This window comes from Microcaecilia unicolor, chromosome 5, assembly GCF_901765095.1.
Source record: "Microcaecilia unicolor chromosome 5, aMicUni1.1, whole genome shotgun sequence".
NCBI lineage: Eukaryota > Metazoa > Chordata > Amphibia > Gymnophiona > Siphonopidae > Microcaecilia > Microcaecilia unicolor.
In genome coordinates, this window is record NC_044035.1 from 153,745,207 (window position 1) to 153,761,037 (window position 15,831).

General features: G+C 44.5%; 1 protein-coding gene across 5 annotated transcripts in view; it reads left to right on the top strand.

Moving 5' to 3' along the window:
* The window catches only part of P4HA1 (prolyl 4-hydroxylase subunit alpha 1), a 134,543-nt gene that overhangs the window by 35,513 nt on the left and 83,199 nt on the right, over positions 1–15,831 (top strand). For all 5 annotated transcript variants that reach the window (XM_030203448.1, XM_030203447.1, XM_030203445.1 and 2 more), the window contains exon 5: positions 13,466–13,603. In XM_030203448.1, coding sequence (XP_030059308.1) covers positions 13,466–13,603 — 138 coding nt within the window. The remainder of the gene's footprint in view (positions 1–13,465; positions 13,604–15,831) is intronic.

Here is a 15,831-nt window from a genome sequence, read left to right on the forward strand (position 1 = left end):
ACATGGCTCCATTCACATCCCCTCCCCTCCCCTCCTGTACCTTATCGTTGTGCCCTGGTGGTCTAGTGGCCTTTTCGGGGCAGGAAAGAGCCCCTTCTTTCCTGCCTGGTGCTTCCACAGACCTCTCGCTCCCAGCGCCGCTTCAAAATGGCTGCCAAGAATATCAAGTGGTGACCTCGCAAGACTTCTGCAGAAGTCTCGCAAGGCTGCCGCATGAATTACTGAGAAGTTTCTCACCTCCTGACCCAGCTTCGGCAAAACAAGACAAGCTCCTTATTGGGGTATCAAAGCTTTTAAAGTTTGAGACATTGAGAAATCAGTTGTAGTGCAAAGTTTGACGCCAGAACATTAACGGCACAATGCTGCACAGCTGCAGAATTCAGTTAAGTAATCACGTTCCTTACAAGCTTTATTAGTTTTTTGAGAAACTATTGAATTAAATTAGGACAAAAAGGGACCTTGTGTTTAGCAGAGGATTTTGGAAAATGTTTTGGGGTTTTTAAGAGACTCTATTGGTTTCTTCTATGGTGTTTTTTTTTCTCCTGTATTGGCAATTGGGAGTTGTTTCCCACCATGGTATTTTCAGTCAGCCTCACGCCAATGATAGAAACCCCATTGAAGTTTTGTTAAAAAGTCTATGACTTTCCTCGGGGCAGTTGAGGCTTTGTTCTTTAAATGTTAACTCTTTACCAGATCTTCTGTTTCCACAATCAATAGAGCAAATTTAATTTTTATAGTGTTCAGTAAAAGTAACAAATATTTACTTTTACTTTACAAGTAAAAGTGACAAAGCTTTTACTTAAGTATAGTAACTAGTTACATTTACTTAATTACATTTACTGCTAAATGGAGTTCATTCCCAGGAGGGGGTGTTACCAGAGTTGTGCCACAGTGATCAGCACTTCATTGGTTGGTTCTTTTCAACATTTTCATAGACAGTATTTTAGGTTTGTCTCTTTGTGGGTGATACCAAATTCTACAGCAGGGTATCCATCATGAACGATATGGAAAACATAAGTGGGGATCTAGCAAAGTCTGAGAAATTGTCTAATTTGACAGCTAAGATTTAATGGAAAAAAAATGCAGGGTCATGCATGTTGACTGTACATTAGAGGGGTGCATGTTTAAAAGGGGTGAAGTTCTGTGCCCAAAAGAGTGTGATTAAAGGGTAGTTGAGTTTCATGGTCTTGATACAGCAAAAGCCAGAAGGATGTTTGGGTGCATAGGAAAGGCTTGCAGGAAAGAGGAGGTGATAGTGCCTCTCTATATAAATGTCTGTTAAGATTTCATTTGGTGTACTGTGTGCAGTTCTGAAGACCACACCTTCAAAAAGAATATACATTGGAAGGTGGGATAGGTGAAATATGTTAGACACTTAAGTACATTCAAGGTATGGGTGGGATTATTAGCTGAAAGATCGAGGGTAAAAGGTAGTAGAACTTTTATTAGAAGCATGGAGCAGCCTTCAAATGATGATGATGATGGTGGTGGTGGTGGTGACAAGGACAGTATCTGAATTTAAGACAGAATGGGACAAGTACAGAGGATCTCTGAGGGAGAAGAAGGGATTGTAGAACTGAGTAGTTCTGGATGAGCAGAGAGGATAAGCTGTATGATTTTAGCTTGCCTGTATGATCCGTTTCCTGATTTATGCACACCTCACACTCTTAACATAACGGGGTGGTGTTTCATAGGTATTACAAATGTCTGCCCAAGGTAATGTCACACTTCCACCTTAATTGGTCAACCAACATTGTTGCTTCAGCCACATACTCGTAAGGGTGAACTATCACCCTGTTTTTTTTGTTGTTTGCAGATATTCTGCCCCCACCTTTCTTGGCTAGCTTCAAGTCCTTAGAATGTCTACGTAGCTTGTTGGTTTTGTTTTTTATTCTAATAGATGTAGCAGTGCAGTGACAAAATGCACCATGTCTGATTGTGTAGAGGATGCTGCATCTCATTTTGTTATGAGCAGGATTGATCGTTAATATGATTGCTATGATATTCTTATGCACCTTTCTGTATCTATATTCTGAATTTCTTATTCTATAATGTGTATATGTCAATGTAACATTTTTGTAAGCCACATTGAGCCTGCAAATAGGTGGGAAAATGTGGGATACAAGTGCAGCAAATAAAAATCTTTTTAGGTGTGTGTTGGCAACAGCTGCTAATCCAAGGTCTATTTCTCGAGATTGAAGACCACAAATTGGAATTCAGGTCCCTTGTTAATATTATGTTGTTGTACGGATATAGTCTCCTATTTGGGATGCTAGCTTTTGGACTTCTTGTCTTTCATGCTCTTTTCAAGGGATAGAAACCAAAGCTGTTGCTACTGAAGCCCCATTTTTAGCCTCCATTTGATTATTAAAAGAGGAGAGGAATATTGGGGGGGGGGGGGGCAAAGTTGGGAATTTTACTATAGGAAATATGTTAAAATATGAATAGATTCTTAATAGAATGTTGCTCATATCTGTTTCATGTTTATTACTCCTTCCTCCCTCCCCCCCCCCCAGAAAGAAAAGCAGGGTTCCCCAACAGAAGCATGCTTTTGCCTTTTGGTGTTTTTTTAAAATCTTTTTTAATTTTAATTTTCTTTATTGACGAAGAAAAAAAATCATAATATACATGCTGTCGTATGTCAATGTTACAATGAGGCATATTTTCAAAGCACTTAGCCTTCCAAAATTTTGTGACAACCCTCTGTACCAGCATAACATATACAAAGATAATCATTCTTCGTAATACTTTCAATTTTTGTTTTCCTTCTTTCAACTCCACCCCCCCAAATCCCCTTTATAAAACAAAATAAGTGCAACAAACATCCTGATCAACACGAGTGATGTAGCAGAAATACTATTCATGTAACAAAACCTTACAAGAAAGAACATAGCTACAGTTGACTTCATTCCTCCTCCGACCATTCATATATACACCTCCTTCCCCCTAACTGCTATCCCCTTCCCCAATCCCTATTTATCATAATCCAAAGTATATTCTTCCCAGTAATTCCTCCCTCTTATAGTATCTTGTAACCCTGAATTAAAGAGGGTCTAAAGTTATGTGGCCACCCTGACACCCCAAAAAGAAAAGGAAGAAGAAGAGAAAAAGAGAGGAAAAAAAAGGGGGAAAACCCGGGGGCCCCCTCCCTTTGGCATCACCCCTCCCTCCCGCCCTGAGTAGTCAAAGGTGAGAAGATAAAAAAACATTTTTCCATTAGTTCATCAAGCACCATTTATAAAGGGTGATCGTTAATGAGTAGGCTGCCAGCTCGGGGAGAGAGCCCCTGAACATAGGGCTCGCAAATCACCCAAAACCACTTTTTCCTCTTTACTGTGAGCAAAGCCGATCGAGACTCCCAGGTACATAATTGATGAAGCGCGTTATGCCAATGCCATATGTTAGGAGCATCTCTCACACACCAATTTTGTAAGATACACTTCACTCCTACCCCACATGCCTTATACATAAAATAACGTTGCCCTAAATGTGCAGAGTTTATTGGAGGGTACCCGTCGGGCGTTGGCATGCTGGAAGGATCTTCCGTTGTCTTTGATGGGGAGGATAAGCCTTTTGAAAATGTTCAGTTTCCCAGATGGTTATACGTGCTTCAAGTGCTTCTATTGAGGTTGCTTCAAAAAGATTTACAAAGTATATACCAGTTATTTAGTAAGTTCTGCTGGGCGGGGAAGAAGTCAAAATTGAAAATGGCATCTTTGAAGGGATCCTGGAGACAGGGAGGTTTGGGGGTCCCTGATCTGAAACTGTATAACCAGGTGTGTCTGCTTCGCCATATGGGAGATTGGTTCGGAGATACTCGGGAACACACTCTGGTGGATTTGGAGGAAGCGTTTTATGCGACTTACTCTTTCTATTATCTGTTGCACTACAAGGCAGCACATTTGCCAGGGTAATTTAGATATAGTGTACTGTTGGGCCCCCTGCGGGAAATGTGGAAGGTATTAGTGGGAAGAGTAGGGGGGTATATCAATATTACAGATCAGCTTCCCAGTCGGGGGAATGGGTTGTTCTCCCCTGGGATGGTAATTCCACTTTCGAAGCTTGGGAAAGAGAAGGGATTTCCCTGTTAGAGCTTGTGGTAGGGGAAGGAGGGAAGATGCTCTCTTTGGAGTATCTCTTAGTTCGGGTGGGTGGTTCCTGGAGGGATCGGTTTGCCTATGCACAATTGCAACACTACATCTCTTCTTTGGATAGGTCCCTACTAGAGATCAAGGTGGGGGTTTTGATTGGGGAGTTTTTTGCTGAAAATCAATCTCACAACTCCATAGAGCTCTGGTGAGGGACTCGACTCTGAAAGATTTCTCTCCTCTAAAAGCTAGATGAGGGATAGACTTGGGGATGGTGCTGGATCACTGGGATGTACTGGGCTCCCTTAAGGGGATCTAAACTACAGATATCGAGGGAGCCCCTTCGTCTATCTGCTCAAAAAAATCCCACAGCTTGTCCCCACCCCGGCCTCCCAAGGCTTGAGCCGTTAGAGATTGGATATACAGTGGGGGAAATAAGTATTTGATCCCTTGCTGATTTTGTAAGTTTGCCCACTGACAAAGACATGAGCAGCCCATAATTGAAGGGTAGGTTATTGGTAACAGTGAGAGATAGCACATCACAAATTAAATCCGGAAAATCACATTGTGGAAAGTATATGAATTTATTTGCATTCTGCAGAGGGAAATAAGTATTTAATCCCTCTGGCAAACAAGACCTAATACTTGGTGGCAAAACCCTTGTTGGCAAGCACAGCGGTCAGACGTCTTCTGTAGTTGATGATGAGGTTTGCACACATGTCAGGAGGAATTTTGGTCCACTCCTCTTTGCAGATCATCTCTAAATCATTAAGAGTTCTGGGCTGTCGCTTGGCAACTCGCAGCTTCAGCTCCCTCCATAAGTTTTCAATGGGATTAAGGTCTGGTGACTGGCTAGGCCACTCCATGACCCTAATGTGCTTCTTCCTGAGCCACTCCTTTGTTGCCTTGGCTGTATGTTTTGGGTCATTGTCGTGCTGGAAGACCCAGCCACGACCCATTTTTAAGGCCCTGGCGGAGGGAAGGAGGTTGTCACTCAGAATTGTACGGTACATGGCCCCATCCATTCTCCCATTGATGCGGTGAAGTAGTCCTGTGCCCTTAGCAGAGAAACACCCCCAAAACATAACATTTCCACCTCCATGCTTGACAGTGGGGACGGTGTTCTTTGGGTCATAGGCAGCATTTCTCTTCCTCCAAACATGGCGAGTTGAGTTCATGCCAAAGAGCTCAATTTTTGTCTCATCTGACCACAGCACCTTCTCCCAATCACTCTCGGCATCATCCAGGTGTTCACTGGCAAACTTCAGACGGGCCGTCACATGTGCCTTCCGGAGCAGGGGGACCTTGCGGGCACTGCAGGATTGCAATCCGTTATGTCGTAATGTGTTACCAATGGTTTTCGTGGTGACAGTGGTCCCAGCTGCCTTGAGATCATTGACAAGTTCCCCCCTTGTAGTTGTAGGCTGATTTCTAACCTTCCTCATGATCAAGGATACCCCACGAGGTGAGAATTTGCGTGGAGCCCCAGATCTTTGTCGATTGACAGTCATTTTGTACTTCTTCCATTTTCTTACTATGGCACCAACAGTTGTCTCCTTCTCGCCCAGCGTCTTACTGATGGTTTTGTAGCCCATTCCAGCCTTGTGCAGGTGTATGATCTTGTCCCTGACATCCTTAGACAGCTCCTTGCTCTTGGCCATTTTGTAGAGGTTAGAGTCTGACTGATTCACTGAGTCTGTGGACAGGTGTCTTTCATACAGGTGACCATTGCCGACAGCTGTCTGTCATGCAGGTAACGAGTTGATTTGGAGCATCTACCTGGTCTTTAGGGGCCAGATCTCTTACTGGTTGGTGGGGGATCAAATACTTATTTCCCTCTGCAGAATGCAAATAAATTCATATACTTTCCACAATGTGATTTTCCGGATTTAATTTGTGATGTGCTATCTCTCACTGTTACCAATAACCTACCCTTCAATTATGGGCTGCTCATGTCTTTGTCAGTGGGCAAACTTACAAAATCAGCAAGGGATCAAATACTTATTTCCCCCACTGTAGTGTTTGACCTGACAGTATGCAAAAGTATCCCCCCATCTAATACATTCTTGATCTCTGACCTGTGCCAAAGATTTCAGTTTTCCTCCCGTGTCCAAAAAAATGTTCCACGGTTGTCAATCCCGACCGTTCCCATTGTCCAAAAACAGGATTTTTCCAAACCCGGGGGAAAGGCAGGGTTACCTCTAATAGACAGCAACTCTGTGACACGGGGGTCTCCTCCTAAACCTGTCAACAAGAACTGCCATGCTTCTCTAAGCGGATTTAAAAGCACACTATCCCTAAAAATGCCCAGAATCAAAGATCTCTTCACATGCAGTAGTGCCATCAAGTTATATGGATTGAAATATGCCCTCTCAAGTGCAAGAGGAGTACAAAAATCGGAGGAGTACAACCAATCCCGAATATGTTGAACTAAGCAAGCAATATTATAAAACCTCACATTCGGAAGACCCATCCCCCCTATCCGCATAGCTTTTAACAGGATATTTTGACGCACAGCCATAGGCAGCTCATCCCTTTGAGCATGGAGTAAGTAATGAGGATGTAGAGGATGAAACAATGCCATTTCCTTGGACCACAGAGTGTAAACTTCAGATTCCAAAACCTAATCCCGCAAGTGGCGAAAAAGGCATGCCATGTTATATTGGTGAAGATTGGGAAGTCCCAGGCCTCCCATAGGCCATGATCCATATATTTTTTTTTTGTGTTACATTTGTACCCCGCGCTTTCCCACTCATGGCAGGCTCAATGCGGCTTACATGGGGCAATGGAGGGTTAAGTGACTTGCCCAGAGTCACAAGGAGCTGCCTGTGCCTGAAATGGGAATCGAACTCTGTTCCTCAGTTCCCCAGGACCAAAGTCCACCACCCTAACCACTAGGCCACTCCTCCACTCCATATAGCAAATCCAGACGAATTTTCAATTTTTTTTCCATTCCAAATGAATCTACGCACCATCCATTTCAATACCTTAATATTCTTCTTCATAATCCATAGGGGAAGTTGCTGATGTACATATAGCCATCTTGGAAACAAAGACATACGTAAAGACTAATTCTCCCATGTAAAGACAATGGTAAAGAATTCCATATTCTCAACTGCTGCTCTGTGATACTCATCAAATTCTTAATATAGAGAGAATATAATTCCCTGGGGTCAGCCGGCAGCTGGATTCCCAAGTACTTAAAATGACCATCAGCCCATGACAAAGGAAAACATCCCTCCAAATTCCTACAAGATTCTGGTGTAGTTGGCAATGCTTCAGACTTGTCCATATTCAATTTGAAACCCCAAAATTCCCCATATTCCTGAAAACTTTCCAGTAAATTGGGTAAGGATGTTCGAGGAGACACAATATGTACCAGGAGGGTCATCCATGTATGCCGATACTTTAAACAATTCCTTGCCCACTTGTACCCCCTGGATATCCGGATTGTTCAAAATCTCTCGAATCAGTGGATCTAAAGTCAAGACGAACAACAAAGGAGACGGAGGGCAACCTTGTCGGGTCCCCCTTCCCACTGAAAAAGGTACAGATAGGAGACCATTAACCAACAGTGCTGCTTTTGGATCGTGTTATAGCACCTGTACTGCATCAAAAAATCTGCCTTGAATGCCATATCTCTTGAGAGTTTTAAACAGAAAGGACCATGCTTCTCTATCGAAGGCTTTTTCTACATCAAAACTAATAAGAAGCGTATCTTCCTTTGCCTTCCTTGCAGCTGCCAAAGATGCCAAAATCTGTCTGATATTTTTAACCGCATGTCTAACCCGCACAAAACCTACCTGCGGGGAGGCAATTACAGAGGGCAGTACACATGCAAATCTATTTGCCAATATCAAAGCCAGTAACTTAGCCTCATAACAAAGAGAGATCGGCCGATATGATGCGGGTAAAGTGAGATCCTTCCCCGGCTTAGGAAGAACTATAATGTGTGCCAAGTTAAGAGTAGCTGACATACACCCAGAGGCTAGGAATCTGTTAAACATAGCTGTAATAGAAAGTACTATGTCAGGCCCTAGCAGTTTATAAAACTCAGCTCTGTATCCATTCAGACCAGGTGCTTTGAATCGCGAACTGTGTTTTATGGTTCAGTTCACCTCATCTTCCCCAATCAGCCTATTAAGTGAGTCCTGTTGGGCCTGCGAGATAGTTGGTACCTCTAAACTAGACAAGTATCTGGATCTAAACTGTCCTCTAAATTTCCGTTATATAGGTCTTCATAGAAATCCCTAAATATTTTAGCAATACCAGGAGCATCGTGAACCACCTGCCCCCCATCCCCCCGCATAGTCAAAACCGCAGAAGGAGCAGCTGAGGACCTTGCTAACCGTGCCAGCAATCTGCCGCTTTTATCTTTATCTAATATAATAAAACGCACCGTGAACGTTCTAATGAGGACAACGTTCTGAAAGGGTTCGTGGGGTTCGTGGGTTCGTGGCGTTCGTGTTGTGAAGCCAGCAAGCCGTCTCTGCCCCGCCCTCGCGTCTAAACAAACAAATCCGGAAGCGAAGCGTCAGGGAAGGAGGCGGCGCTGAAGGGAAAGCTAGACGTCGGGAGCGCCGCCTCCTTCCCTGACGCTTCGCTGCACGAACCGCCACGGAGGTAAAGTTAAAAAGAATAAAAAAAAGGGATGCATGGATGCGAAGGGGGGGGGGGGGGGGGGAGAAGAGGGCGGCCCAGGCTGGGACATGGCAGAGAGAGTAGCATGGATGCGAGGGGGGGGGGGTCATGGAAGGGCGAGAGGGGACTTGCTGGAAAAGGATGAATGGAGGCTGCAGGGGACAGAGGAGTATGGATGGGTATGGATTAGGAGGGCAGGGCACAGGGAGAGAGGGGAATTACTGGAAATGGATGAATGGAGGGGGCAGGGGACAGAGGAGTATGGATGGGCATGGATTGGGAGGGCAGGACTCAGGGAGAGAGGGAAATTGCTGGATAGGGAAAAATGGAGGGGCCAGGTGACAGATGAGCATGGATGGGCATGGATTGGAAGGGCAGGACTCAGGGAGAGGGGAATTGCTGGATAGGGATGAATGGAGGGGACAGATGGGCATGGATGGATATGGATTGCAGAGCAGGCCTCAGGCAGAGAGGGCAAATGCTGGATAGGGAAAAATGGAGGGGCCAGGTGACAGAGGAGCATGGATGGGCATGGATTGGAAGGGCAGGACTCAGGGAGAGGGGAATTGCTGGATAGGGATGAATGGAGGGGACAGATGGGCATGGATGGATATGGATTGCAGAGCAGGCCTCAGGCAGAGAAGGCAAATGCTGGATAGGGAAAAATGGATGGGCCAGGTGACAGAGGAGCATGGATGGGCATGGATTGGAAGGGCAGGACTCAGGGAGAGGGGAATTGCTGGATAGGGATGAATGGAGGGGACAGATGGGCATGGATGGATATGGATTGCAGAGCAGGCCTCAGGCAGAGAGGGGAAATGCTGGATAGGGAAAAATGGAGGGGCCAGGTGACAGATGAGCATGGATGGGCATGGATTGGAAGGGCAGGACTCAGGGAGAGGGGAATTGCTGGATAGGGATGAATGGAGGGGACAGATGGGCATGGATGGATATGGATTGCAGAGCAGGCCTCAGGCAGAGAGGGGAAATGCTGGATAGGGAAAAATGGAGGGGCCAGGTGACAGAGGAGCATGGCTGGCCATGGATTGGAAGGGCAGGACTCAGGGAGAGGGGAATTGCTGCATAGGGATGAATGGAGGGGACAGATGGCCATGGATGGATATGGATTGCAGGGCAGGCCTCAGGCAGAGAGGGGAAATGCTGGATAGGGATGAATGGAGGGGGCAGGTGACAGACAAACATGGATGGCCATGGATTGGGAGGGCAGGGCTCAGGGACAGAGGGGAATTGCTGGAAAAGGATGAATGGAGGGGGCAGGGGACAGATGGCCATGGATTGGAAGGGCACGGCTCACACTCTCTCTCTCATATACAATGTCTTTCTGACTCTCACTCTCACACACTGTCTCACACAGTATCACATTCACTCTCTATGTGCCACACAGTCACTCACACACTCGCTTGGTGTCATACACTCACTCTCACAGAGAATCTGTGTCTCACACACACACTCTCTCTGTTGCCCAGACACACACACTCTCTCTCATACACACACTCTCATTCTCACACACACTCTCTCACAAACACACTCACACCCAGACTCACTCTCTCTCTCACACACTCACACTTTCACTCTGACTCTCAAACAGTCACTCTCACATACTCTCCCAAACATACACACTCCAAGGAAAACCTTGCTAGCGCCCGTTTCATTTGTGTCAGAAACGGGCCTTTTTTACTAGTATTTATATAATTGGTACTGATAGTAGACAGCAGATTTCTTAGCTCTCTGATGAATAAGTTCATTTAATGCTGCCTGCGTTGCCAAAAGCTGCTCCCGATACTCCCTGATCCATAAAGGTGCCGCACACTGACGAAGTCTGATCCGCTTCCGTTCCAACTGAAGGATGGGCCTGGCCCTGGCACGCTGCCGCTTAGCACAATAAGCTATAATGTCCCCTCGTAAGATAGCCTTGGCCACCTCCCGAAAGAGAATAGGGTCAGCTTCATGTTCAGCATTAAAAGTTTTGTAATCTACCCATTTATCTCTAATATAAGTTAGAAACTGTGTCCCCGTGTATAGATTAAGTGGAAATTTCCACATAGACGCTTTTTGATGTTCTTCAGCAGCTCGAAACTGTAACCATACCATGGCGTGATCTGACACTTCTATAGGCCCTATCTCCGCCTCAGTGATCTCTGAAAAGAAATTCCTATCCACCAACAAATAATCTATTCTAGAGTGTGTCAGGTGCGCTCTAGAAAGGTGAGTATAATCTTGTTCAGTAGGATGTAATAAACGCCAAACGTTGACCAGATCTAGAACCTCGCACAACAGGGCCATGCCCTTAGTCCTATCTGCTCCTTGGTGATGGGGATTATGAGATCTGTCCCAGTCCGGATCTACTACCCAGTTAAAATCCCCTCCCACCAGTCTAAGATGTGGCAGAAAGTCATGTATTTGTTCCAATAGGTGCTTTTAAAAAGATTTCTTATATGTGTTGTGAGAATATACATTACATAATATCAAAGGTTGATTGTTAACAAGCACATGAGCTATAACGAAACGACCTTTCGGATCAGCAAATACCTGCTTAGTTTTGACATGTATTGCTTTATGAAAAAGAATAATCACTCCAGCCTTCTTCGCCACTGCAGGGGCTTCTAAATATGTACCCACCCACCAAGTGAGGAGTTTCTTATGCTCTCCCGCAGTCAAATGCATTTCCTGAAGAAAAGCAATCTGCACATGTTTCTTATGTAAGGTGTGAAGTATCTTTTTCCGTTTTAGAGGGGAGGAGATGCCTCCTACATTCCTAGTAAATAATAGGCATTACGTAATAGCCCCAACAAGGAATACGAATAAAGGCCCATTATGTCCATTAAACAAGAAGATCCCATCCCAGCCATCGGGACCTCCATGCACTCTCCATCCCACGAGCCCGCAGCCATCCATTCCTTCTTCAATGCTCACCTTTGTAATTCTCATCTGCAAAACCCCTAATTCCGCCCCCTATGAGAAAAACCCATCAGATAACAAACCCCCATTCCACATTTTTTTGTCTTTTTTTTTCTTTTGTCAAAATGTCTCAGAGGGTTCCTCGAGCAGTTACTTTTGAGAATTGAGTCTTTTCTGATGGCAAAACTTCCACAGTTGCACAAACCACTCGCATCCCGGTGAGTCTGACGTCGGTGCCGGGCAAGATGGTGGAGGCTATTATTAAGAATAAAATTGCAGAGCATATACAAAAACATGGACTGATGAGACAAAGTCAGCACGGATTTAGTGAAGGGAAGTCTTGCCTCACCAATCTAATGCATTTTTTTGAGGGGGTAAGCAAACATGTGGACAATGGGGAGCCGGTTGATATTGTATATCTGGATTTTCAGAAGGCGTTTGACAAAGTGCCGCACGAAAGACTCCTGAAGAAATTGCAGAGTCATGGAATCGGAGGTAGGGTATTATTATGGATTAAGAACTGGTTGAAAGATAGGAAGCAGAGAGTAGGATTGCGTGGCCAGTATTCTCAGTGGAGGAGGGTAGTTAGTGGGGTCCCGCAGGGGTCTGTGCTGGGTCCGTTGCTTTTTAATGTATTTATAAATGACCTAGAGATGGGAATAACTAGTGAGGTAATTAAATTCGCCGATGACACAAAATTATTCAGGGTCGTCAAGTCGCAGGAGGAATGTGAACGATTACAGGAGGACCTTGCGAGACTGGGAGAATGGGCGTGCAAGTGGCAGATGAAGTTCAATGTTGACAAGTGCAAAGTGATGCATGTGGGTAAGAGGAACCCGAATTATAGCTACGTCTTACAAGGTTCCGCGTTAGGAGTTACGGATCAAGAAAGGGATCTGGGTGTCGTCGTCGATGATACGCTGAAACCTTCTGCTCAGTGTGCTGCTGCGGCTAGGAAAGCGAATAGAATGTTGGGTGTTATTAGGAAGGGTATGGAGTCCAGGTGTGCGGATGTTATAATGCCGTTGTATCGCTCCATGGTGCGACCGCACCTGGAGTATTGTGTTCAGTACTGGTCTCCGTATCTCAAAAAAGATATAGTAGAATTGGAAAAGGTACAGCGAAGGGCGACGAAAATGATAGTGGGGATGGGACGACTTTCCTATGAAGAGAGGCTGAGAAGGCTAGGGCTTTTCAGCTTGGAGAAGAGACGGCTGAGGGGAGATATGATAGAAGTGTATAAAATAATGAGTGGAATGGATCGGGTGGATGTGAAGCGACTGTTCACGCTATCCAAAAATACTAGGACTAGAGGGCATGAGTTGAAGCTACAGTGTGGTAAATTTAAAACGAATCGGAGAAAATTTTTCTTCACCCAACGTGTAATTAGACTCTGGAATTCGTTGCCGGAGAACGTGGTACGGGCGGTTAGCTTGACGGAGTTTAAAAAGGGGTTAGATAGATTCCTAAAGGACAAGTCCATAGACCGCTATTAAATGGACTTGGAAAAATTCCGCATTTTTAGGTATAACTTGTCTGGAATGTTTTTACGTTTGGGGAGCGTGCCAGGTGCCCTTGACCTGGATTGGCCACTGTCGGTGACAGGATGCTGGGCTAGATGGACCTTTGGTCTTTCCCAGTATGGCACTACTTATGTACTTATCCCATTGAGTTCTGTCCCTTATGTAAACTGAAGCAAATTAGGACCAGAAGAAGCAGCACTGCCTGTACAGTATAGGAGGTCCTATTGCATGTACCTATTTCAGAAAAGCAATTTTGCTTTCTTTACTTATCCTTTCATGTGGTCTTTATTTCAGAATTTATCTCCAACCTGACCCTTCAGAGGCAATATTTTCCCACAGATGAGGATCAGACTGGGGCTGCCAAGGCTCTGCTGCGTCTCCAGGATACTTACAATCTGGACACAGATACCATTTCCCGGGGTAACTTGCCAGGTAAGAGCGATGCACTAGCTTGGGGAAATTCACATATTACTCCCATTTGTTTGCTCAGTATTGATTTTTGTCTGGGTTAGTTCATCCAACTTTATTTTAATTGAGTTTTTTTTGAACACCTTATAAAGTCAATAAAATGCTGTCACTTCTGGTGTGATGTCCTGAGTTCCATAGGAGTAAATAACACTGAACATAGGCTATTCATTTAATCCTATCTCTGTCTTATTGCAAAGATGAGCTTCTGCTGACAAGCAGGCACACAAGTGGATGATGTCATTTGACAGTATTGGAATGGATCACCTCTTCTAGATCTCGGAGCCAGTGTAATGTTCTGAGATTGTATATTCTTTCCCACATGCAGCAGTCTTGCTAGCTCCTCAGTTTTGTTTTGTTTTTCCCCCCTGCTCTGCCACACAGATGCAAAAACACAGCTCTCCTGTGTTTGAAGAGCTTCTTCACCTCCAGTTGTCTTCATTGTTTTATGTTATTTTTCTCTTTAAACAAGTGGGGGAAAGCATGTAAAGCATGTCTCATTGGATTCTTTCAACCTCCCCCCCCCCCCCCCCTGTTTGTGAGTGTGGGGAGTTGTGGGTGTATGGGCAGTTTAGAAGGATGAATTTTCTAACTTTTGAATTTCACTTTATCTTAGTTTTTGTGCTGCAGAAGCTGCAACTGCTTTTCACATAGAAATGCATTGGGCCATTTTTGTGTGTGGTGGTGGAGGGGTTAATTTCTTTGGAATTGCAAGTCTGATCTGACTCATTTTCAGACTTGATGCCTTTTCACCAGATTCCCCCCCCCCCCCCCCATGCCAACTTTCATCCCATTCTGTTTAATTTTTGTAGAGTTGTTTTGGTCCATATAGATGGAGGATGGACAGATATTTCTCAACTCCTTTTTAAATAATTATTTCCAACTTCTGTTGAGTTGGAAAGAATAAAAATGTAACATATGGTTAAAAAAAAAAAAATCTACAAACCTGGTGTCACTGCACATATTGTTAGCAAAGTTCATGAAGGATATATGACACAGGAAGCTGCCAGTGTCATGGGATCTGTGTGGTTCTGGTTCAGCTTGTGGAACTTCCCTTTGAGCCTATGGAATCAACTGTGCTGAAATACCTACCTTGAGAAGTTCTCTTTTTAACATCTTCAACTTTAGCTTGAGAACAGATGGACCCCAGTAGTGGAATACTTGGAGCTCATGGTATTTCTAGAATGCTGGAGACTAGAGTGTTCTTCTGGTGCACCAGCGACCTCTGTGCTTGTGAACAAGATGTGCTTCTCGACATGCAGCAATCACATCTATCGTCAATTGACACAGGTGCGAAAGCGAAGGTGTGCCCCCTAACCTGCAGCCTGCAAAAGTTGTTAAAAGCGCTTGGAGGAAAAGGGTTTGAGAGTCCACAACTTTAGGGTGGATTGTAAGTGCGGCGCCATGATCATCTAATGGTGGGGCAGGGTAGACTGAGTTCACAGGGGCTGGAGTCCCGGTTATGTTTTGAGTAATTAACATTGAGCAAACAGTACTATGTTTACTATAGGGTAGTGCTTCTCAAACTTTTTACATTTTTGGAGCACACTTGCAAGCTTGCTTGATTCTTGTGACATACGAAACAAAATATCACAAAGTTGTTACTTGCTACAGGTATTGAATGCTAACAGAACACCCATACAGAAAACACACAAAGCCTCTCCAGATACAGGATAAGTTTGTTTATTCTTTCCAAAAATACTAGGACTAGGGGGCATGCAATGAAGCTACAAAGTAGTAAATTTAATGCGAATTGGAGAAAATTTTTCTTCACTCAACGTGTAATTAAACTCTGGAATTAGTTGCCAGAGAATGTGGTAAAGGCAATAGCTTAGTGGGGTTTAAAGAAATGTCTGGATGGCTTCCTAAAGGAAAAGTCCATAGACCATTATTAAATTGATTTGGGGGAAATCCACTGCTATTTCTGGGATAAGCAGCATAAAACGTATTGAACTTTTTTGGGATCTTGCCAGGTATTTATTATTATTATTATTATTAGCATTTGTATAGCGCTACCAGACGCACGCAGCGCTGAACACCTGATACAAAGAGACAGTCCTTGCTCAAAAGAGCTTACAATCTAAATAATACCGACAGACAAGACAGTTACGGGTGAGGGAAGTATTTGTGACCTGGATTGGCCACTGTTGGAAACAGTATGCTGGGCTTGATGGACCTTTGGTCTATCCCAGTGT